Source organism: Lontra canadensis, unplaced genomic scaffold, assembly GCF_010015895.1.
Source record: "Lontra canadensis isolate GAN:19392208 unplaced genomic scaffold, GSC_riverotter_1.0 scaffold7, whole genome shotgun sequence".
In the NCBI taxonomy this organism is placed as follows: Eukaryota; Metazoa; Chordata; class Mammalia; order Carnivora; family Mustelidae; genus Lontra; species Lontra canadensis.
The window spans coordinates 23,820,302-23,845,407 of NW_022631001.1; the positions used below are offsets into that span (position 1 = coordinate 23,820,302).

At 38.7% G+C, this 25,106-nt stretch overlaps 1 protein-coding gene across 1 annotated transcript; it reads right to left on the reverse strand.

The window, feature by feature from the left end:
* Positions 1-984: 984 nt before the first annotated feature.
* SPCS2 (signal peptidase complex subunit 2) lies at positions 985-25,019 on the reverse strand. Its single transcript, XM_032853076.1, has 5 exons — positions 24,884-25,019; positions 11,503-11,586; positions 10,396-10,556; positions 8,616-8,750; positions 985-1,865 (listed from the first exon to the last, which is right to left on the reverse strand). Exons 1-5 carry the CDS (start codon positions 24,995-24,997, stop codon positions 1,679-1,681), a joined length of 681 nt encoding a protein of 226 aa, XP_032708967.1. The 5' UTR covers positions 24,998-25,019; the 3' UTR covers positions 985-1,678.
* Between the last annotated feature and the right edge of the window lie 87 nt (positions 25,020-25,106).

A 25,106-nucleotide genomic window follows, 5' to 3' on the forward strand; every position in this document is an offset into this window, starting at 1 on the left:
CAAATTACAGATGGGGGAAAGGAGCAAGAAAAAACAAAAACTACAAGACGTATTTCAACATACTTCAGTTTTTGTAAACAAAAACAAAACCAAAAACGGACATGTATTTGTGATGTAAAGAAAAAGTAACACCTGGTATGACAGAACTCAAAAGAATCATCATGGAGAGGATTAGTCCCTACACCCACAAGCCCTGGGACTCCCCTGCCTAACAGTAACTCCTTCATTATAAAAATACGATTATCCAACTATACACTTTCGAAAGCGCCAAGCAGCTGACAGAAAAGGATTATCACCTTAAAAAAAAAGGAAACTAGGAGCTCAGAGAATTACGTGACTTACCCAAGGTTTGTAAGAGTAAAAAGTATATGGAATCCAAAGCTTCGACTCCCCATCCAGAGATGTTTCATAATCCCCCACTGTGTGGTACTAGATAGGGCAACATTCCCACAGGAAAATGTGATAAGCATTAATTTCTTATGAACTGAAAATAGTTTTAGGTACTGGGCTCAGCTGGAATTGTACTTTTGTAAGCTAGAGGGCCAATATTCCCGAAGATTAGAGGATTTAGGCAAGTGCCCAGTCCTCCTCTGCTACAGTGGGAAAGTACTAAAAAAAGATACCAACTCACAACTCTGGAGCCAGACAAACCAGGGTTAAATCCCAATTCCAACACCAGCTGTGTGACAAATTATTCAACTTTCGTGCCTCACTTTCCTCATCTATAAAATGGGGATAATAACAGCACCTGCTTCTTAGGGCTGTTATGAGCATCAGTGAGTTAATACACATCAAGCACTTGGCACACTGGCTGGCACCAAGTACTGAGTGTCATAATTGTTATTCCTGGAAAGCTAGCAGTTCCTCACCTACAGGTATGCACAGGTTTCTGACCAGTAAAACAGCCTAAAAACAAAAGGAACCTATCATAGTAAGACTGTTAACACTTGCTGCTCTGTTTCTTCCATCAAGACTATGACTCCATTTTTTCACATCTTCTTTCCTTTTATTGAAAAAAATTTTAGAAAATGGCAGTTAATAAAGGGCACAAACAAATCAACAGGGATATACTAGTGGAAAACATAGACGATATAAAATTAAAAATGCTATTGGCTTCTTTAATTGGTTAAGAGCACAAAATGTAACAGAAGGTCTGTTTTAAACAAATTAAAAAGCTGTGTTTTTTTTCCCAATTCCCCCCAAGTCAGATATATACACACCCACAAAAATGGTGTGTGAAGGAAAACTGTCATACACAAGAAGTTGTATCCTGAATTATGGGAAACAGCTGTTGAAATAGGAATTAACACAATAAAGTCAGCAACAGGTTAACAATTTTAAAAACTGAGTCTTTAAATGCTGCATGGCACAAAGCTATACAATATAAAGGACTACTAGGTATGAAGGACAAAGTCTGTATGGCTGCTAGCAAAAGTGCTTTTCCAGAAAAGCAAATCAAAACAATGCAATTAGCAGACCAAGGCTAAAGGCAGATATCAGAGCTACAACTTCTCATATCTGGACTAGAAAATCCCATTTATCCGGAATGGACTAAAATTTCAGGACAAAATAGGGACATTTTAAACGTATCTTACTTTATCCATTTTAAGTTCTGTTTCCTTCTCCCTCACCATGAAATTCAGCATGATCCAGCAAAGACGGTTGCTTTTAGACCTGGCTATTTTATTTTTCTTTCTGTTGCAAGGCTGTCATGGAGCCTGGATATTTCCGGCTCGTATGCATCCATGACCAGTGTCCCGCTGTGGTCAAAAAACTTAGCAATGGACTTGGTGAACTCGGCCTCTCGCTGCTGCTTTGTTCTTCCACTGATGAAGGTCAACTTCAAAGTATATTTGTCATCGAACCTAAGCAAAGATAATAAATCAAAAACCAAACATAGAGATTCAACAAGTAACACCAGAGCATCAAGTGTTTTTGAAGAACCGAGCTGAGCTGGCTACTGGTGACAGAGGTAACATGCAGATTGATCCTTTAAAAAAAAAAAATCTAGGGGTTCCTAATTGCCTTCAAGATATGAGTTCTGGGGGTGCCTGGGTGGCTCAGTGGGTTAAAGCCTCTGTCTTCGGCTCAGCTTCAGCCTAGGACCCTAGGATCGAGCCCCGCATCGGGTTCTCTGCTCAGCAGGGAGCCTGCTTCCCCATCCCCCACCGTGCCTGCCTCTCTGCTTACTTGTGATCTCTGTCAAATAAATAAGTAAAATCTTAAAAAAAAAAAAAAGATGAGTTCTGATTCATAGGTATTGCCATGTCTGCCTTACTTACTGTGTACCTCCTCTACCTTGTCATAGACCGTTAAATTATATGGCCCACTTCCTACCTCTGAACCTTAAACTTGTTATGCTAGAAGGGTCTTCCTAGTAGACAATTCTCTCTAATCTCACCTGACTAGTTCCCATTTGTTAATATTAAGGCGTAAACTTTTCTGGGATACCCTTCCCAAAATGGGTCAGATGACTCTCCTTTGTCATACACCATCAATTGTAACCATACCATCAACTGTCAACTCAGATACTGTACACTTAGCATATGCCAGGCCTAATGCTAGGCTCCCATGCTGTCAATCAAATTATCTACTGGAAGATGTTTAAGCATCTGTGTTCTTCATTAAGCTCAGAGATTCTTAAGGATAAGAATTCCGTCTTATTTATTTTTCTATTCCTAGCTTGGCACTTGGCACCAAATCTTATGAAAAAATGAAGAACCTTTGTTTTCCAGAGATGTTCACCAATTCCAGGCTGCTCAGTCCATGTTCCCTGTAATCAATCAAGTTTCAGGTTCTACCCGTATTTCAGGCCAGAAATATCTTTTACTACATGAATTCCTGAGATTCCTTACCTATACCTTAAGGTACTTTCGCCACCCATTCAAGAGGGTTTATAAAAATCAACCTCTGGCAGGATGACATTCCTCCCCCTGACTGTGACCTGTTTGTTTCTGTCTCCATTTAATTAGGGCACATTCAGTGGACTGTCAAGCTGTTACTACCTTTAGAGAAAGCAACTGCTGAAGCCTCTGTTTCTGCATGTTTAAAACAGGAAAACTACCACCCAGTTTTCAGGATCACCGTCATTGTTAAAACAGTGCCTATTATTAACCAGCGCTCAAAAAATCATAGCTCAATAAATTATTGTCTAAGAAATAAAAAGTGTTGGTAAGGATGTGGAGAAAAAGAATACTTCGGACTGTTGGTAGGAATGTAAATTGGTGGAGCTAATTATAATAGAAAACAATATGGAAGGTCCTCAAAAAATTAAAAATAGAAATACCATATGATCTAGTAATTCCACTACTGGGTATTTACCCAAAGAAAATGAAAACACTACTTTGAAGATACATACACCCCTGTATTTACTGCAGCATTATTTACAATAGCCAAGATATGGAAGCAGTTTCAACTCAGATACTGTGTCCATCAATAAATGCATAAAGAAGGTGTGGTGTATATACACAATGGAATATTACACAGTCACAAAGAAGGACAAAATCTTGTCATTTGTGACAGACAACATGGATGGACCTAGAAAGTATTATGCTAAATTAAATAAGCCAGAGAAAGAGAAATATATTTCACTTATATATGGAACCCCCCCCAAAAAGAATTAACAAACAAAAAGCAGAATCAGACCTGTAAATACATAGAACAAACTGACTGTTGCCAGAAGGAGGGTGGCTGGGGAGACGGGCAAAATGGGTGAAGGGGAGTGGGAGATACAGGCTTCCAGGTATGGAATGCGTAAGTCACAGTGATAAAAGGCACGGCATGGGGAGTATAGTCACTGTACTGTAACAGCACTACATTGCATAATGCAGACAGTAGCTACACTAGCGGTGAGCTAACTACAGAGCTGCTAAATCACTATGCTGTACAACTGAAATTACTGTAACACTGTGTCAACCATACTAAAAAACAAAATCAAAAACACAACAAAACTGTTATCTAGCCAGTTATTCCCAATCTGGAGAGCTATGAGTGGAAGTCCTTAAACTATTTTCAACACCTCAAAATTTTTCTCAAACTCCAGCCAGCGGCTATTAATTGATTTTACAGTAATCTCAGAACTTTTAGGCCCGGTTCCACTGGCAGTTCCACGACTCTGATGGTAGGACATGATCTGATGAGTTGTGATCTGATGCACTTTAGTTAGTATTTATTTTATATTATGTAGCATACAACTTATTATACAATTACACAACATATAATTACATCTAAAGTATTCTCAGAAAAATCTAACAATATATTATAGAATAATTATAAGAATAATTATATATTCATTCAGTCCTAACTTTACATGTCAGGCAATTTCAGATGCTAAGGCTATACAGCAGTGAACATAAGAGGCATCTCTGCCTTTTGGGACTTTTACTTTAGTGTACATAAAAGAATCAGCAATAAAATAAAAAATATGATATTTTAAATGTAGTAGGCAGGAAAGCCTTCACTAAGCAGTTATTTGAGCAGAGCCCTAAAGCAGAGAAGAACAAGCTATCTGGAAAAAGAATAATCCAAATAGAGTTCACAGCAAATGCAATGGCCCTAGGGCAAGAACATGCTTGGAACGCCTAAAGAACAGAATGACATTAGAGAGGAGGAAGCCACGGAGATAAGGAGGGTATGTGCATTATGTGTGGGGGGTGCAGAGGAACAGATGAGTATGGATTTCTAAGATAGGCTTAGGATTTAGATTTTTCTGACTGACATGGTTTGGAGAGGAGGATATGCCTTCCTTTCTAAAAAGAGCACTCTGGCTGCTGTACTGGAAATAGACTATGAGCAGGGTGAGCAGCTGCGGAGGTCCATGAAGACATTATTATAGTAACCTAATTGAGAGATGAGGTAGCAGAAGAAATGGAAGTGGTCAGACTGATATATTTAGAAAGCAGAGCTGATGGGATTTGCTGAAAGACTACTGGAAAGACTGAGAGAGCAGTCAAAATGACTGAGATCTGGCCTGAGTAACTAGAAGGATGGAAGTGACATTTATTGAGATGGGGAAACCTGGGGGGAATGCAGGTTTGGATGAGGGACAGCAGAGTTAGATTTTGAATGTGTGGATTTTGAAATGCTTATTAGGATCTGAAGTCAAAAAGGAAACTGGAATGTAGCTGGGAGTTCAGGACAGAGGTCTAGGATGAAAATACAAATTCAGAGATCTTCATCATATAGATGGTATTTTAAAGTCTTGAAATTCTAGATAAGATTACACCTAGTGAGTGTATATAGATAGAGAAGAGGCGCTAGTAACAAGCACTAGTGGCATTTCAAATTTAGAGGCATCACAAAGGAGACTAAAAAGCAGACATTAAAAAGAAAATTAGAAGATTATGGTATCCTAGAAACCTAGTTTAAAAAAAAAAGACAAGTATAACAAGGAGAGAGTAATCCACTATCAAATGCTGGTTGAATAAGAAAAGAGAAATAAAGACAAGCAGATCCAAGAGATAGTGAGAGGAGAAAAAAGGGACAGAGAAATAAGACCATGTGAGGAGAAAAAGAGGAACAAAACCAATTTTCTTCAGTTGGGAGAAATGACAGCATGTTTGCATGCCACAAGGAATGATCCAGCAGAAAGGCAAACATCAAGTAAATGAGAAGGGAGAGAATCTAGTAGACAAATTGACAGAAGGCAGCAGACAGAAACTCAGGAAGAAACAGACTCTGAAGAGCACTGCAAGCAGGTAATGATGGGAGATTTCTGACTGCTTCGATCTCAGCAACAAAAAGAGGCTGAGAGTAAAGATGGGAGAGGAGGGTAGGTTTGCGGACAGAGGAGAAGGTATCAAAGATGCTCTAGGGCAGTGAGAGTAACTAAACTACAGAAATGATGGAATATAAATTGGGTAAGGGAGAACTGAGACAATGAAGGAGAAAAGGGACAATGAAAAAGTTGGGAGGCTCAATGAATCAAGGATGGCACTGGGGCTGAAGAACCAATGGAACAAGAGAACCAGAAAAAGAGGAATCAGAAAGCGGGATACTCAAAACTGAAATTATTAAAGGTAATTAGTTATCAGCCAAGTCTAGGATATGTCCAGGAAATAAGTGTTTATTAAGACATGGCAGAAAACAAAACGATCAGAAGAGAAGCCAGAGAATGGGAACCCATCATCCATTTGGATAATGAAGTCACCAAGACTTCCAAAAGGAGCTATGCTAGAGAGAGTGCCAATGAGCCAGGAGCTATCTTCAAGGTAAGAGAAGTGAATCCGTATTTAACTGCAATGAGAAGGAACAGGGGTGGCATATTTCCTCACCACAGGAAACAACAACATGGCAGCTGGTAAAAAATCAGCAAGAATGAGGAAAAATCAGAATCCTTGTACATTGCTAGGGAACTGAAAATGGTGCAGCTGTTTTAGAAAACAGTCTGGCAATTCCTCAAACAATTAAAAAGAGTTACCATATGCGTCACTGAGATGGCTGAGTCAGTTAAGCAGCCAACTCTTGATTTTGGCTCAGGTCATGATCTCAGGGTCGTGAGATAAAACCCTGCGTCAGGCTCTACACTTGGCTCAGAGTCTGCTTGACATTCTCTCTCCCTCTCCCTCTGTCCCTGCCCCTCTCCCCCTGTCCCTGCCCCTCTCCCCCTGCTTGTGTGCATGCGTGCTCTCTCCCTTTCTCAGATAAATAAATCTAAGGAAAAAACAAGGGGGTTACCATATGACCCACAATTCTTCTCCTAGGACATTACCTGAGAAATGAAGACATACGTCCACACAAAAACTTGTATGTGATTATTTATAGCAACATTATTCACGACAGCCAAAAGTGGAAATGACTCAAATGTCCATCAACTAATAAATGGCTAAACAAAATGTAGTATAACCATGTAATGGAATATTTGGCATAAATACTGATACATGCCATAACATGAATGAAACTTGGAAACATTATGTTAAGCCAAGGAAGCCAATCAGAAAAGACCATATAGTCTAGGATTCCATTCACATGAAATGTCCAGAACAGAGAATCGATGGAGATGGAAAGCAGATCAATGGCGACTTTAAGACTAAGGGAATGGGGTGGGAGATCATGGATAGGGAGAGGATAGCTAAAGAGTACAAGGTTTCTTTCTGAGATGATGAAAATGTTCTATGTTGGCTGTGTTGATGTCTGCGTTATCTGTAAACACTAGACTACTGACCTGTATACTGTAAGTGTATGTATGGTATGTGACCTGTATCTCAATAAGGCTGTTAAAAAATAATACACTGTGTAGGGGTGCCTCGGTGGCTCAGCCGGTTGAATGTTTGCCTTTGGCTCAGGTCGCAATCCCAAGGTCCTGGGATTAAGCCCCATGTTGGGCTCCTTGCTCAGTGGGGAGTTGCTTTTCCCTCTCCCTCTGCCCCTTCTCCCAGCTCATGCTCTCTCTCAAATGAATAAATAAAATCTTTAAAAAAATACACTGTGTGTTTGAATGCACATATGAATGAAATGGAATGTATGAATGAAAATAAAGAAATCAAGATGTTGCTACGGTCTAGAATTCTGCAACTCTATTTTTAGGAGCCTGGCACAAGGTATAGATTTATGACCTCTGAGGTCAAAAGGCAGGTGGGAGCCCTGCCAGAACTCAGCTGAAACCCCAGAAGGACATTTTGCTCCTCCTCAAAGGCATCTCCACAAGCTGGTAATGAGAGAAGCTCTTTGGTGTTGATGCTATGCTTACCTTTGTATATGCATTAACTATACTTGTTATTTAAGAGCCTACTATGTGATAGGACCTATCCCATGTATTTTCAGGATAGGAACTAAAAGCATGAAGTCTGAACTCAGATGTGGGCTGGAACACCTGCTAGATTTCCCTTTTGGGCTCTAGAACCCTGGAAGAATTAAGTAAACCCTTTGGGTCTGTGTTCTTATCTACAAAATGGGTTGTTGAATGAGATAATGAGATAATGCACTTGGCATAATACCCAGTATATGGTTAATGCTCCACAGACGTTTGTTATTTTTACACTTAGTATATATAAAAGCTGGCATCTTCCCAAAAACTCTCGGGAGTCATTCTTGACCCAGTTTTGACTAAAGCTCAAATAGTTTCCAGGATATACAGGAAGTCATACAGCTAGAGATGAGCTGGAAGATAAACCCAACTCTGGATACCTAAAAAGACCTCAGGTGTCACCTGCATGAAGTTATACTCACAGCTGGTCAGAAACACTGAAATGTGCTTCTCTGAGTTGCCAAGTGCATTGCTGCAAATATTCCTGATTGCAGAGACTGCAGTCAAGATCACAGAAGACACAGAAGCAATAGAGTTCTTCAATGATAACTCACTTCACAACTTTGGCCTTCATAGTTCTGTATTCTAATTGGGTCCATTTATTGACCAGAGGGAAAGAGACCTATTCTTCATCCTTCCACCAAAGTTCTTTCTCTCACAGTTTATCCTGAGGGCATTTCTGTGATAATACAATCTCAGAAGTATAATGCTAGGAAAAACCTTCTGGATCATTCATACCCCTTACTTAGTTTGACATGACTGGCACTATGATGTGCATGGAGTAAGCATAAAATTGTCTGTTGCTGAAAATGACTCAATTCTGAAAGAAAATCCAACAGCAGGATTTAAGGATCTATGAAGACAGTCATACCTTTTGAGACTGGAGGACAGTTGCCAAATATCATCAGGATCCATTCCTGTAGGATCTTTCCTGTGGGCCACAAGAAAGATGCTCTTCTCCTTATATGAGGTATAAATCGTCAGGATCCCCATCATCACAAAATAGGTTCAGATAATGTTAAGGAGAAAACACACATACACACACAAAAGAAATAACACAAACTGACAAGGGCTATGAAAACTTTTGTAATGATAATCCTGGAGAAGACAGTTTCATCTTGCTATAAAAACACTGAAAATTTAGCTATTTCATTTTTCATCCGCTATAAAAACACTGAAAATTTAGCTATTTCATTTTTCATCCTTAAGTGTGTGTATGTATCTTCAGTGTCTAGCACAGAAGAGTCATTACCATTATATGTAAAACTAAGATGATTATAAAAATAGCAAGATCATGCATGTTTTGCTTTAAACACCAAACAAATGAAATTTCATCACGGTAGTTCTCTTGGGAAGCCATATATTTGTAATAATGTTGCCCTCACAGTTTAAACTTTTTGGAACTCCTTTGGTAACTGCCTCTAGAACCTACAGCATAGTCTTTGGAACTGCCTTAATGGTGAAAAAATTCATACTGGGATGATTTATCTGATTACCAAAGGGAGTGAAGGTGCCAATTCCGGGACTATGATTTGGGATCAATTTGGATAATACCATTTTTAATCAGGGCCTGCTTTATTAAATGGCTTGCTAGAAGAAAAATCCCCAAAGCACATTTTTTAGAAATATTTCAGGTAGTGGCAGCATTGTTAAGAAAAGTAAACTGCCTACCAAAATGATTTGTTTTAAATTAGTACAGTGCTGGCACATAGCAGACACTCAAAAATACTGTGTGGATATTAATAAGGCAGCCCTATATATTCCAACATGAAAAGACATCCAATATATTTTAAGTTACAAAGAAAAATTCAGTATGTCCAGATTGACTTAGGGAGGAGGTGGTAGGAACCACAAGAAAACTGTTACTATGAACAAGTGGAATTTTTATAATTACAGTGACAGTATAATAGAAGTTCTTTGTATTTAGCTTTTTGAGAAATAATCAAGGTGGATAGGTAACAAACATGATTCTACTAATATTGTAAAAGGAGAGGGGAAAGGAAAGAATCTGAGAGATTACATAACCAAACATTATAAAATGTCTCATTTAATGTTTTTAATTCTGAATGTGCATTGCCCCTATTTGTAACAGAGCAGCATTCAAACAGTCTCCAGTAAGTTAAGTCCTTATTATCATAAGATCACAAAAACAGCTTGGATTTCAAACCCAGAGCTCCAGAATAGGATTTAATTCCATGTTACACAAACCACACCTTTATCTCATGCTCAGTAACTCTCAGTCTAGCCCTTCAGCTTCAGGGAACCCTGAATCTCCAAAATCCGGTCCTTCCCTAATATCCTGCAATGAGTTTCTTGAAGCAGTAGGTCTAACAGGAATGTGGTAGGCTAGAAATGAGAACTGGGTCTCACTATAATGGGTGTTTTGCTCTTAGGCCCTCACACTTGGATTATAATCATCTCTACAATAACTAAACAGAATTAAAGAGAAAATAACCACATTAAATCGCAAATATCAATGATAATCACTAACGAAAGTTACAGAGGCTCATGGCTCATAATGTTAAATTCTAACACTAGCAGGCCCTAGAATCAAAGTTTATTTTATTTATTTTAGGGAGTGGGGATAATTATCAGTAGAGATTTTAATAAACAGTCACTAGAAAACAAACCTGAGCATAAATAAAGGATATGATATGACACACAAAGCCAAAACAGGCTTAGATTCTGGAAAGGGGTGCATATAATCCCAAATCAAAGCCACTATGGCAAAGAAACAGGAGATGGTACAGATGGTGAGGCGACCGTCAATCAGACCAAAATTCTCCACATACTTGTACTTTTCCAGAAGTACCTAGTAAAAAGAACAAGGAATCAAGCTCACAGGATTTCTTCCTTCCTAGTATGTGCTTTTATTCTTAATGTCCATGATAAAAGTTATATTATCATATAATTACCAACAGCTCTCTCCAATCAGGATTTTACCACTTCAAGCAAAAAAAGACTCAAGCTATTCTCAATGATCCCAGAGAAAAAGTTCATCAACTTCTCATCATTTTTTTAATCCTCAACTTTTTCCCTGGGAGGAAGCTAAAAGTTCCCCCTGCTTGTTTCTTTTAAAGAGAGAAGTGGGGACGCCTGAGTGGCTCAGTCGTTAAGTGTCTGCCTTCGGCTCAGGTCATGATCCCGGGTCCTGGGATCAAGTCCCGGGCTCCCTGCTTCTCCCTCTCCCTCTGCCTGCTGCTCCTTCTGCTTGTGCACTCTTTCTGTCAAATAAATAACATTTTAAAAATAAATAAATAAAATAGAGAGAGAAGGGTGATAGGGGCAGAGAGAAAGAATCTTAAGTAGGCTCAACGCCCAGTGCAGAGCCCGACGTGAGGCCTGATGTGAGGCTCGATCTCACAATCCTGAGGTCACGACCTAAGCCAAAACGAAGAGTCAGATGCTTAACAGAGTGAGCCACCCAGGTGCCCCTCTTCCCTTTTTAAATAGAGAGATGTCCAATCATGAATAAATGTCCTATATTCCCTCAACCCTCTTAGCTCTAGGCCAAGTAACCTTAAAAAACAATTGATCACCAGCTTTCTGGAATTCAAAAATTAAATTTGACAGAAGCTTGAGGTAACTAATATTTTAACACATGCTCCCCACATTTACTGTAAAGATTTCAGAAACTGCTTTATGGCTCAATTCCTTAAACTAACAACTACAGCCATTCCAAGTCTCAGAAAAAAAGATCTTGCAGACATGTCATAAGCTATATATACGCTAACAGACTCCCAACCTCAATAAAGTACCTTTTTGGCAGAATCATCCAAAGAATTCTTCACAGCTGATCCATCCCACTTGTCAATTTTTACAGGTTTATCATCAATCTTCCACTGTAAAATAGAAAAGTTGTGAATCAAGAGGCATAGGAGCTTACTGAAAGTAAAATGAACTACTTCCTTAAGAGTGTTTAAATGCCTCCCCCCCCCATCCCAGGCACAAAATGGTGTCACTTAGGTTAAGACCTCAAGTCAGTAAACTAGGACCTAGTACCTAACCTAAGGGCAGTTTTAACCCCCAAGAAATATGCCCTTTAACCAGTCAACAGAAGAAATTCCTGGTCAGCACTAGGAAACTTACCAATAGGCCCCTTCACCTTAAAACAATGGCTTCTTCGCTAATAATTTCCTTTTTTCCACTCCCTCTCCAGCTTTAAAAATCTTTCTATTTCTGTAGTCTTTTGGAGCTTCCCTCTACCTGCTAGATGGGATGCTGCCTGATTAAAGCCAATTAGATCTTTAAAAATTACTTGGTTGAATTTTTACTTAACAAGAGCATCTTTAAGTTTATGTACATTTATTCCTTGTCCAGTGATGTTGGACAGCTAAAAGACAAACACTTAAAAATGAAGTTGAAGGAGCCTAAGTCACTAGAATCAAGTGGTACTCATATGATTTTGCCAGTATTTGTCAGATTTGCCAGTATTTGCCAGATTTTCCATGCTGGAAAGCTAAATCTACAAGCCCCAAACCAAACATTTACCTAGGCTACAGAGACTACAGTGTGAACTCACATATTCCATTCTCATTTTACCCAAATGTGGAAACAAGGAAAAAAGCTCCACTTGTTCATCCTTTCATTCTATGACCACAAAACTTAAGACAATTTACATCCATGAACTTTCAGACACTAACAAAATGTCAGCTAACAACTTTTGTATTTCACCAGCATGCCTTAAACGTAGGAAAACAGCAAATCCAGTGTAGTCTGTTGGAAAGAATATTTTGAATTAAAAATCAAGTCCTATTACCAGTCAGTTATATGACTTTGGACAAACCCCTTTCCAATTTCCATCATCTACAGAGGTACAGAATCAAGTGATTGTCTCACACGTTGTTGGTAGAAATTCAAAATGGTACAACACATACTAAGACAATTTAGCACCTTGGATTCCACTTCTGGGAATTTTTCCATATCTGCATGCACATAAACTAATATACAAGCCTACACACTGCAGCAGTGCTTTTAATAGTAAAAAAGTAACTCAAATACTCAACTACAGAGGACTGGTTAAACAAACTGGTGTACCCAGGTATCTTGAGATGGTCCAGGGACATGGGTGGGACTGACTTATCAACATACGGCTTTTTTGATTTTTATTTTCTTCAAACCACTTTCAATTTTATTTGATTAAAAAGAATGCCTTTTAAATTTCTAAACACATGAATATTTTATATAGTAAAAATGTTCTCAAATGCAAATTACATGAACATAGTTTAAGTGACAGGGTACTTTAAATACTCTAATAAACCTATCTTTTATAGATCATAATGCTCAACTCTTAATTTTCTATATCAAGTAAACAAATACCATATTTCATAAAAATTTCAAACCAGTAGGCAACCCAGTTTGGGTGCATGAAAAAACCTTTAGCCTATTTTAGAGGAAACAGCATCTTTGCTGTAGTATAGAGACTTCCGGAAAAGGGCAGGAGGGCGGACATCAGGAACTTATTTTTCGGACTTATTTTCTGTAATTCTTAAAACTGCTCATCAACTAAAATCTATGCTACTCTTCTATTTTCTCTCTACTGCTATTCAAGGCATTTTAGAAACTTTTTTCTCCCACTCTTATCTTCTCCATCCATAAGTACAAACTGCTTTCCTTTAGTAATAAAAAGGCACAGCCAAGGTTGGCTTCTTTCATGTGGGACCTCACAGGATAAATTACGAAGAAAGGCTCTGTGCAAAAAAGAGGTAATTTAGGCATGAGACTACCATCCCGAGAGTTAGAAAGGCTGGTGAACAGTCTCCTACACTGATTTAAAAAAACATTCCCTAAGTGATTTAAATCGTTTGTATAAATAATGTGGTTTATGCTAAACACCAGTTGTTGTTGTTTTTTTTCTAGGAGTCTGGCATTTGGGCACAGGTTAGGCAGAAGGTACATACTAAACCAGCTCCCAGTAAAAAAAATCTGGGCACTGGGTTTCTAATGAGCTTCCTTGGCAGACAACACTCCAAATGTACTGTCAGAGCACCGCTGCCAGAGGAATTAAGCACAACTTATGGGACTCCACTGGGAGAAGACTCTTGGAATCTTGCACTTGGTTTCTTCCAGATTTCCATCCTATGCATCTTTTTCCCTTGCTGAAATAAACCTTGTCCATGTGTACAACTACACACTGAGTCCTGTTGAGTCCTTCTAGTGAATCACTGAACACAGTCTTGGGGACCCCTGATACAGGCATATTGCCAATTAAGACACAGCAGATGCTGTAACTTCACACAGTTCCTCTTTCCCACATTCCCACCTGCATATTACAGATACGTATATACTGGGCCTAATTAACAATCACAGATACTGACTTTAAGACCATTGCTATTGTCAATCCCATTCCCCAAAAGAGACACTACTTTTATCTCCTTCTGATTTTTAAAAATATATTCATCTCTATTAAAAAATGTTTACATTGTTATTTCTTAATTTTTCAGTTTTTGGCATTAAATCTATGGACTTCTCACCATAAAAGAGGAAATGTAGCCATTTCATCCCTGCCACACTCACATTAATTTTTCCTGCTCCTCCTCCACCACATTTTTAATACAGTCATAGCAGATCACTGGTGATTGGGTCTTCTATAACAGCTTAATTTTGGCTAGGTCATTATTCAAATGGTACATTATGGTTATAAATGCTATTTACAGATGAGTTATGTAGTATACTTGGATTACTTTTTCTTTCCTGATAGCTTTTGTTTTGGAAGCTACAGTTGTTGAAGCTACCTTGAAGCTACTGTTGTTTTGGTGGTTGTTTTTAATCAATGTATTTGTCACCAGTATAGTTTTGAATTCTCTTGCAATTGTTTAAATCTCCTCTTAATATGTGCAAAGGTATTCAGCATTCTGTGATTTTCATCTTTTTAGAGAGATTGGTCTTGGAGCCTCCTGACCTGCTCTGACCTGCATGGACTGCTTTCCAGGCCTGCTGTACAGCTGTCACCCTGGAATTTCCCTTTACTATTAATTATTTACTATTTCCCTTTACCTTCTCGTGGGCTGAACCTGCTTTTCTTAGACACCATGTTTTACTCTTTTCTTGGTTTACTATTCCCTTGATCTTGTGAGCACATCCTCTAGGAGCTTCCTTGAAGAATGCACATGGGAAATAAATTTTGAGACTGCACATCTGAGGATGTCTTTTTATTCTACCCTCACACTTAAGAGAAGTAAGTTCTCTTCAAAAATTTTAAAGTTGTATTCCATTGTCTCAACAGTTTGTGGGATTCCTAAAGCCATTCTAATTCCTGATCCTTCATTCAATGCTTTTTCCCTTCTGGAAGAACTCACACGAAGTTCTTTATGTGTAGTGTATCTAAAATTTCAAGATCATGTCCCTTCTGCAGGTCAATTCTCATTCACTATTATACTACTGCTAGGCTGTAAGCAGATCCTCAATCTGGAAACCAATGTCTTTCAAATTAGAAAACTAGCATTCAGGGATATTAAGTGTCACACAGCCAGTTAGAGAAGGCAACAAAATTACTTAGGGCTAAGTTACAAATACACGGATCACCATAAAACTGTCCCTTCTTCAATGATAGAAATTTATTTTTAACTTGTCTTCATTTCTGAACTCAACCCCAAGGAAGATTCTGTTTGTGGCATTATTCTAAAAGATGTGCTATAATTCAAGCCAGAAGCTAACTGAATTCCGACGGACTATAAACAGATGTGGGCAAAGGCACTCTTTCTTCAACCAATAAGGTGGTTATTATGCAAAGGAGCACAACATAGTGTTAAAAACTACAGCTTTGGAGTCCAACTACTTGTGTTTTCTCACTTCTCCATTTAATGGATGATATAGGGCAAATAATTTAATCTTTCTACGGCCTTAGTTTGCTCAATTGTAAAATGAAGATGATAAAGATATCTATTTCACACATTGGCCTGAGGATTAATTATGGTAATTTTAAGACACAGTAAAATGCCTAGGGTGCAACAAGTACTTATTAAAAATTAGCTACTGCTGTTGCTATTAATTATGTAAGACTAATACACTGCATCTGGTTAGCTGGATTTACAGAACATCTCCCTCAGTAACATTTTTATGTTCTCAGAATCAGGGACGTAATACAGAATCAGGATGTAATACAGCATCAAGAGCTACTTACTAAAAAGATGTCTGAGCTCTTATAAAGAAAAAAGAGAAGGAAAAGATTTCTAAAATGTTAACTTTTAGTTTAAACTTAACAAATGTATACATGGCTGAAATCATCTCACTCAGTTCTTGTCCAGAGAACTTAAGGGAGGTATAACCATAGCTATAACTTACTGAGTGCGTTAACGTGTCCTGTATATTAAGCTAAATGTTTTATATATACCATCTTGTTTAATCTTTATGAAAAGCCTATTAAGAACACCTGCCATCTGCTATGGACAAACATTTATGTCTCCCCTAAAGTTCAGATGTTGAAATTGTAATTTCAATGTAGATACTATTAGGAGGTGGGCCTTTGGGAAGCAACTGGGTCATGAGGGTAGAGCTTTCATGAGAGGGATTAGTGCCCTTTAAAAAAAGGCAGGAGAGCTTGCTTCCTCTCTGCTTCCTACCACATAAGGATACAAGAAAGGTGTCCACAAATAGTAGAAGGGCCCTTACCAGAACCTAACCATGCTGGCACCCTGATCTCAGACTTCCGAGGCTCCAGAAGCATGAGAAATAACTCTGTTGTTTATGCTACCCAATCTATGGTATTTTTGATAAAGCAGCTCAAACTGACTAATATCCTGCTTTTACAGACGACACTAAGGGTTTAAAAGATTTGCACAAAGTGACAGCAAGGCAGGGGTAAAGCCAGGTAAAACCGAGTTTTCATGATTTCAAAACCCATTCTCTTTCTCACTTCCACACCGCTTCCCACAAAATATAAGAAAAGGGATTCTTAGTCATTAAAAAAACAGAAGAGGGGCGCCTGGGTGGCTCAGTGGGTTGAGCCTCTGCCTTCGGCTCAGGTGATGATCCCAGGGTCCTGGGATGGAGCCCCGCATCGGGCTCTCTGCTCAGCAGGGAGCCTGCTTCCCTTCCTCTCTCTCTGCCTGCCTCTCAGCCTACTTGTGATCTCTCTCTGTCAAATAAATAAATAATATTAAAAAAAAAAAAAGAAGAAGAAGAAGAAGAAAAAGACACAAATCCCTGAAGTGATAGCCATACAAAGTATCCTGATTCCTATTTAATATTATAACATAAAAAAAACTTTAAAAGATTTTAATCTTGAATATGCAAATAAAACCCACAGAACAGATTTGAATTTTCCATTTTCCTCCCTTTAAAACCAACTGCAATTTAACTGAAAATATAGCTCAGAAAGTCCTAGTTTAAAGAGATCACCTCCCTGTCAGTACCAACATAAGAGAGAAAAACACTTTATCGGACCAGCATACCTGTTGCCAGACCTAGATGGCTGACCAATTCATAGAACATACACATTTGATAGCTTTGACAGAACATGACAAAGACTCATTTCAGTTAAATACTCATTTTAGTTACAAGTCTCTGCTGCAGATATGAATAGTAAGTTCTACGAAGACATTTCACTGCAGATATGGTAGTAAGAACTCTACCTTCTAAGGACTTTGGAAGAATATTAAACACAATCCAGGTCTTGAGCTTATGTAAATAGTGCAGGAAGACATTTTCTGAGTTAAATGATTTGAGGATTACAGGCTTTTCCTGTTCTCCATGTATCTTCTGGCTTAATGGCAAAAAAGGACAAAATCCTTGGGTCATTAAAGGCATGTCCAGTAATACAAAACTGCCCTAGGTATAAAATAACAGGATGAACACTTCTATTTTCTTATGTGAATGAATGTGAAAACAGAAGTTATGCAGTGATAAAGACCTCAATGAATTGCTTCATAAAGTTTCTTTGCTGACAAAGGGCAGTAAGACTCAAAAGATTCAATTTGAAACTGAAGAGATGAAGGCTACCAGAGATGAGCAGTGCCAACGGGACCCTGCTCTGACTCAGAAAGAGCCTTAAGTATAGCTCTAAGAAAAACTAACACAGTTTCTCTCTCCCTTCTTTGAAAGGTCTCTCCCAGCTTAGAAAGGGGATATAAGCTGCAAAGAGGAAAAGTAATAGGAGATGAGGCACTTGACAAAGGAATATATCCTAGATAGTCTTATTTACTACGTTAAGGGGCTTGGACTTTATTCTGAGAGAAGCAATAGAGAATATTTTAAGCTGACAGAGGAACAACACAATCAAATTTATGTTTTGTTTTTTAAAGCCATTTTTAGTGGGAACCTTGTAGATGGTCTAGAGGGGAGTAACGATGGAGATAAATACATCGGATGGGGACCGATTTAGATGCAGGGGCTGAATAACAGCAACAGCAAAGGGATAAAAAAAATTCAGGCTTAGATAGCTGAGCCATCATGTCATTTTCCAAGAAAAACCACAGAGATGCACAAAGGAGAAATACACATTTGTATATGCTGAGTCTGAGATGTTTAAACTCTGTAGTTATATTGAGATATTTCAGAATTTTCTAAACCAAAATAAGATTATAAAAACTGATGTTAGACTCAAAAGGTAAGATTACTATTTGAGTCGGAAATATGGATCCCTAAAGCCATATGCACACATTCAAAATAAGAAAAAAATGTTCGATCTGGGGAGAAAATAATGTCTGTCTTAAGAATGGGCACTATCACCAAATTTAGATCCCAACTCAGAAATACGACAATTATCTCAAAGAGAGATTATAGCTCTTGGTAACATACTTAATTTTCAATCTCTTTTTAAATTTTTAAATTTTTTTTGAAGATTTTATTTATTTAATTGGGGGGGAGAGAGAGAGAGAGCATGAGAGCAGAAAAGGTCAGAAGGAGAAGCAGACTCCTCACGGAGTTGGGAGCCTGATGCAGGACTCGATCCCGGGATTCCAGGATCATGACCCGAGCTGAAGGCAGTCACCCAACCAACTGAGCCACCCAGGCGCCCCTCAACCTATTTTTAAAATAAAAATGACCAAGAAATACCGCAAAGAAAATTACTTACTAGTGGCTTATTAACAGCTACATTTATCACTGGAGTTAAGCTGGAAGTTAATAATTACCATGTGTGAATTATGAGCATGAACATTAGTGGCAACACCAGAGAAACAAGGTAAGTAGACTGGTTCCGGCTATTTAAGTCTAATATACCTACTATTAGATATCCATGTGGGCATGGCAAGTAGGCGGTTGGACATGTAAGTCTGAGGTTCAAAGGACAGAACCAGGTTGAAAGTTCAAATATGGAAATCATCAATTTACAGATGGTATTTAAGCCATGACACTGGTATTTCCTGGGGATGAGTATAGAGGAAAGGGGTTTGCCAATATTTACAGGTCGTGAGAAAACAAAATAGTGACAATAAAGACAGAGGCCAATGAAGGAGGAGGAAAACCAGAAGCAAATGATCTTCTTAGAAGCCACCAAAAAAAAAAAAAAAAAAAAAAACAAGAAAGAAGTGATCAATGAGTAAAATACTACTGAAAGTTCAAGTAATACAAAAAACTATTACTGAAATTTGACAAAACAGAGATCAGAGCAGAGAAATGGAGCAGGCAACAGCTAAAAAGGGATGTGGCAGATGGAGACTTAACATCTGTGTTATCACTGTTACATAATTGTGAATGACTGGTTAAGAAAATAGTAATAATAATTTGAAACTTTAGAGGTTACCCCATAAACACTGTAAAGAAAAAAAGGAATGAGTTAAAACTGAGATGTAATTCACACACCATAAAACTTACCATTTAAAAATGTGTAACTCAGTGGTTTTTATTATGCTCACAAGGTTGTAAAACCATCACCATTAATTCTAGAATATTTTCATCACCCTAAAAACAAACCCCATAACCATAAGCAGTCATTCCCAATCCCCTTGGTTGCCCCCAGCAACCACTAATTTACTTTCTGGGCACCTGCGTTGCTTCTACCTTTTGGTTATTGTGAATGATGCTGCTATGATCATTTGTGTACGTTTTTATGTATAGACATACACTTTCAATTCTCTTATATTTATATCCAAGAGTGAAATACACTAAGTCATATGGTAATTCTATGTTTAACCTTCTGAGGAACTAATAAACCATTTTTCCAAGGGGGCTGCATCATTTTACATTCCCACCAGAAATGCGGGAGGGTTCCAATTTCTCCACATCCTCACGAACAATGGTTATTTTTCTTTTCTATTTAAAATTATTATTATAGCCATCCCAGCGGTATCTCACTGTGGTTTTGATTTACATTTTTCCAATGACAAATGATGCTGAGCATCTTTTCATGGGTCTATTGGTCATTTGTTTATCTTCGTATGGAGAAATGTCATTCAAATCCTTTATTCTTTTAAAAAAGTTAGTCTTGGGGTACCCGGGTGACTCAATTGATTAAGCATCTGACTCTTGATCTCAGCTCAGGTCTTGATCTTAGGGTCCTGAATTCAAGCCCCCACATTGGGGGCTTTATGCTAGGCATAAAGCCTATTTAAAAAAGAAATTTTTTTTTTAGTTCGTCTTGTTATTATTGGATTGTAAGATTATATAGTCTAGAAATTAGACACTGATCAGAAATATGTTTTCAAATATTTTCTCAGTCTATGGACTATTTTTTCACTTTCTTAATTGTGTCCTTTGACATAAGAGCTTTTAATTTTGATGTAGTAAAACATGAGTTTTGAGATGTTATTCAAGTTTAGTTTGCAAAACAATGTTTAAAAGTGAGCACCTTGTTTCCTTAAGCACGTACACACACACAAACCACAGCAATGCCATAAAACTGTTCATCTTTGTTCAGGGGTGGGTTAGGGTTCAGGCATATCGTATCAGAAATCTGGCAAGCTAAACTACCACTGAAGAGGCCAAAAGGAGATACATGACTTGTCTAAGGACACATGGTTGATGGGTGATAAACCCAAGGCTTGAATCTAGGTTTTCCAACCTCAAAACAGGTGGTCTTTCCACTACTGCAGTATTTAGCACAGGGCCGGCTCCAGTAAGAGAGGCAAGAGCACTGGATTAAAAACTGGGAAACCAGATTCTGGAACTGTAACTAACTCAATGTCTCATCTTGAACAAGTTGCTTCGTCTTCCCCTCTTCAACTGTGTACATGTCTATAAAATGAGGAGGCTGGAACAGATGAATTTCAAAATCTCATTATAAACATTTTAGAGAAACCACTATTGATTAAGCAGAACAGTTATAAACCAAGCAAAAATAAACAAAAAACTCTTAATATATTAGAACCAGAAGGGATTTTAAAAAGTAATCTAAGATAATTCTCAACCTGGAAGTAACTGTTAAAATGTAGAGGAAAGAAATAAATAAATAGCTATGTGTAAAAACATACAGATGTCCAGGTCCCACCTCCAGAGAATCTGATTCAGGTCTGGGATGAGGTCCAGAAATCTGTATTTTTAACTAAAACCCCAACGGAGTCTGGTATCTTTATATGATGTCAGGAAAAAATATGTTATCTAAGGAAGCTGAAGACCAGAGTAACCGGCTAGTTAGTAGTAGCTACATATATTTTTTGTTAAGTGCTTACTATGTGCTACTCATAGTGCTAGACACATTTTAAAGTAAATATTATTATTCCCACTTATAGATGAGGAAATCGAGATACGAAAAATTTATTAAATTGTCTAAGAATACATATCTGCTAAGTGGCATAGCCAGGATTCAAAGCCAAGCAGATAGGCTGGCTCCAGAGCCTGTGTCCTCAACTATTAAAATATAAAACCTCTGTTTTACCGTCAGGATGACAGTCCAGCCAGGAGACAGAAATGAAGTTAAACAGGTATGAAGTTAAAAGGGTCTGAATACAGCTTCTAAAAACACAGTTTAACACTGCATTTTCATAGCCAAACAATTTTAGTAGCCTAAACAAATCGAGCCAGGAGACAGAAATCCATGTATAAGGTTAAAAAGACTTGGATATAGTTCTGGAAAGCATGGTTTAATACCACCTGTCAATTATAATAGCTAAAACAATTAAGCAAGCAATTTTCTTTACAGCCTGCTAGGTAAAAGAAAATGCTTTGAGGTATTCTGGGCAAAATAACTTACTGCAATGATCTAAGTTATTCTGTGACGGAGGTTAGAAGATTGCATTTGCATACCTATTTTTAAGATCAGGAAACTAGAACTGCTTTGTTCTCAAAGTCAGTTTCATAGGAGCAGAAATTCACATCTGCTTAGGGAAAGCTAGAAGCACAGTGAAGCACATTTACATCTTTTTATTACATTTCTTCATGGCAAGTGAAATTACAGCTGCAGGAAACAAAGACCCCCCAAAAAATCAAGACAAATAAAATTAAAGAGATTATAAGGTAACAGGCTCTCAGTCCTGCAGAGCAAAAAAGCTTCTCTATTCATTCAGATCCTGTTCCCCTGAGAATAATTTTTCTCCATCTTCTCTTCTACCATACCTTCCTTCAGTTTTCAGACAATTAAAGGCATCATTCTCTAAGGCAATTTCTGAAGACTGAGGAGGCAGATCTGAGGGGTTTTTTGTCTGCTAAATTTAATGAAGCAAGTACTTATTCTGTGTTGGTTGTCTCAGAGAACTATAAGGACCTTTCAGGGGAAATTGGACAAATACAAATTGGTAGGAAAATATAAGACAGTATGTCATATTAAGTGACAGCTTAATTCCCATGTGCAATAAATGCTAGAGAATTCAGAAGAGGAACAACTTGATGTAAAGCTGAAACGAAATTTCCCGAGAAAAATCACCTAACAAGATCTTATTTTTTATCCTCTATGACCCTCACTTCTTGATTAACTCTGTCAACTGTTCTTTTTTAAGGCCTTTTATCTATTGCTGCTATTCAAGTTAGGGTTCTCATGGCCCGGTCATTCTATTTTTATAGCTGTTCACAAAGAATGCTTACTCGATACTGTAAAATATTTACAACAAGCCCACAATACATACGGGAACCCACATTATTTATATAAGGAAATTTAAGTTCAGTAATATCATGTAACCTATCCAAGGCCATGTGGATTTTAACAAGCTATATTAGAATTCAAACTTGTCTTTCTTTTTATAATAAATACTACACACTAGTATGGTATAAGGCCTTATTCGAAAGCTTTTAATTTCTACCTCTCCAAACTAATTTTCTGAAAACCACTTTATACAGCCTCAACAGCTTCCTACTCCAAGCAATCCATGCCCTCTTCAATCTGATTCTACTGTCATGTCACTACAGGTCTCTTACAGAGCAATCCAGTCAACTCAGTACCTGAAACATCAAGCACCATCTGCTCAAGGACATTCTCACCTAGTATGCCATCCTTCTCTCCCAAAGTAAGGTCCCAGGTCCACCCTCAGACGTGAGGTCTTTCCCTGGGCCCTCACCTCCTTATCAATTAGTTCTGAGGAATCATTCTCTTTCTCATTTCTATTTCTGTAAAAAGCACACATCTGAATACACCAAATACTTTTAATATTTGGGGTACCTCTTCCTATAGTCAGCTATACTGAGTATTTTCGGACTGTAGGATTCTTGATTTTTTTCCTCTGCCATTGCGCAGGTGTATGCAACATGTGTTAAAGAGATCATTCATGTATATGACCCCATTTGGTTCTCCCCAAAACCAAACGATTTCAGATGGAAGGTAAGCTTAACTGACTTGCCAGTCTTCATACAGTTTAAAAGTAGCAAACCCTGCATCTTATGATCCTCAGATCCAAGTTCTTTCAATAATGTAATGATACCATATACTCTTCAGTAAAAAATGCCCCCGATAAATGTTTGCTGGTAATGATCCAGAGAGAACAGCAAGAACAGTCAACGGGACAGGATGAGCAAAGGCTGTGAGATGCTCACCAGCAGAAAGGCAGGGTTTATGTATGAAAATAAACATCAATTCCCAAAACTCTCACATGTCTTGGAGCAACTTAACCATTCCAATCCCCAGAACTCGTTCCTCTTAAAAATGGTTAAAGAGTGTGAGAACCATATGATTCAAAACCAGTGACACCTGAAAACAGAAGCACAAAGACCTGGATCTGAACCCCTCAATATGATCACATATTTGTTTCTTAGGCCCTATCATGCATTAGGCACAAGAGTGTCTGAAAGCTGCTTTCCATTACAGCAAAAAATCCTACTTACTATATTAATGGTCCCATGCTTAACATTTCTCATGAAACTGTCCCAGGGCCCTACAATGAGAGAACTGGAAGGGACTAAGTGTACTTTAGGCTAAGCCCCTCATTTACAGATGAGCCTACAGACACAGGGAGAACAAGCATATTTCAAGGTCACACAGCTAATTAGAGGCAGAACCAGTACTAGGACCTACATCTCCATGCAACTGTTTCTTTCAAGATCCTCTGCAAAGGCAAGAAGGGGCAACCGAGGAGCATGGTTTTCCCTTTTTTCTTTTCCTTTAAGCCCTGTTACTAGGGCCACAGTTTAAAAAAAAAAAAAATGAATGGGCAGAGAGGGAAACAGGGTACCTAGAGCAGGCAGCAAGCTCAGAATCCGATTCACTTACTGCACTTGGTTGCAGGCAGAGGAGTAAAATGAGGGGGGAGGGAGGAGGGTGAAGAAGGAGAAAGAAAAAAAGAAATCTTAAGAGGGTTCCTGTCAGCTCAGTAAGGTAAGTAAATACTCAAGTAAATTCAGTATTCGGACTCGTGATAAAACGCCTGGAAACTTCCATAAGCAAAAGGTCAAAGAACACTTAGAATCTGTAGCAGCACCCACTGTGGTGGTCGTGGTGGCGAGTTTGGGGACTGCTGACTTCGAATAGCTGCGTTCATGCCTTCGGGCTTGGGCTTGTTTTCCCCGTCAGTGAAATGGGCACATCAACTGTGGCCCCAAGCACCTCCGAGGAAAAGTGTCGGCTGCATTGAAATTGGGAATAAATTATCCTAAGTGTGGTGACTACAGTTAAGGACCATACACACTACCAAGAAAAAAAGAAGGCCTGAAGAGGAGAGAGCTGGGGTGCGAGATATGGAGACACCCGCCTACAAGCGCCGGTAGGGTTCCGAAGGTGGGCCAGATGAGGACTACCCGCTGAGAAGCCACAGAAGAAAAGGGGGGCGGGGATGGGAAGGTGGGCTCGCCGCCTCCCGGGCCTCCCAAGTTCTCTTCCGTCCCCAAGAACCGGCTCCTCACCTTGTCCAACAAGCCACTGCGGCCACTGCCTGTCCCGCAGTTGGGACCACCGCCGACCCCACTACTGCCTCCGCCGCCACCACTCCTCCCGCCCTGTGCAGACGCCGCCGCCATCTTGTCTGCCTCTGTGTCTCCCTCCTTCCTACTTGTCCGAAGCCAATTGGCTGAAGCTGACGGCGTGACGCGCCGCCCAGAGTCCGTCGGGATCCGTAGTCCGGGGTTG

What these genes read in the sequence shown, in the direction of transcription:
- SPCS2 (XM_032853076.1), bottom strand. Translation starts at nt 24,997, where the DNA reads ATGGCGGCGGCGTCTGCACAGGGCGGGAGGAGTGGTGGCGGCGGAGGC. An exon ending in GCAGTGGCTTGTTGGACAAG is followed by an intron (nt 11,587 to 24,883) that starts GTGAGGAGCCGG and finishes TCTATTTTACAG; the next exon opens with TGGAAGATTGATGATAAACC. An exon ending in CTGTCCTCCAGTCTCAAAAG is followed by an intron (nt 1,866 to 8,615) that starts GTATGACTGTCT and finishes ATCTTTGCTTAG; the next exon opens with GTTCGATGACAAATATACTT.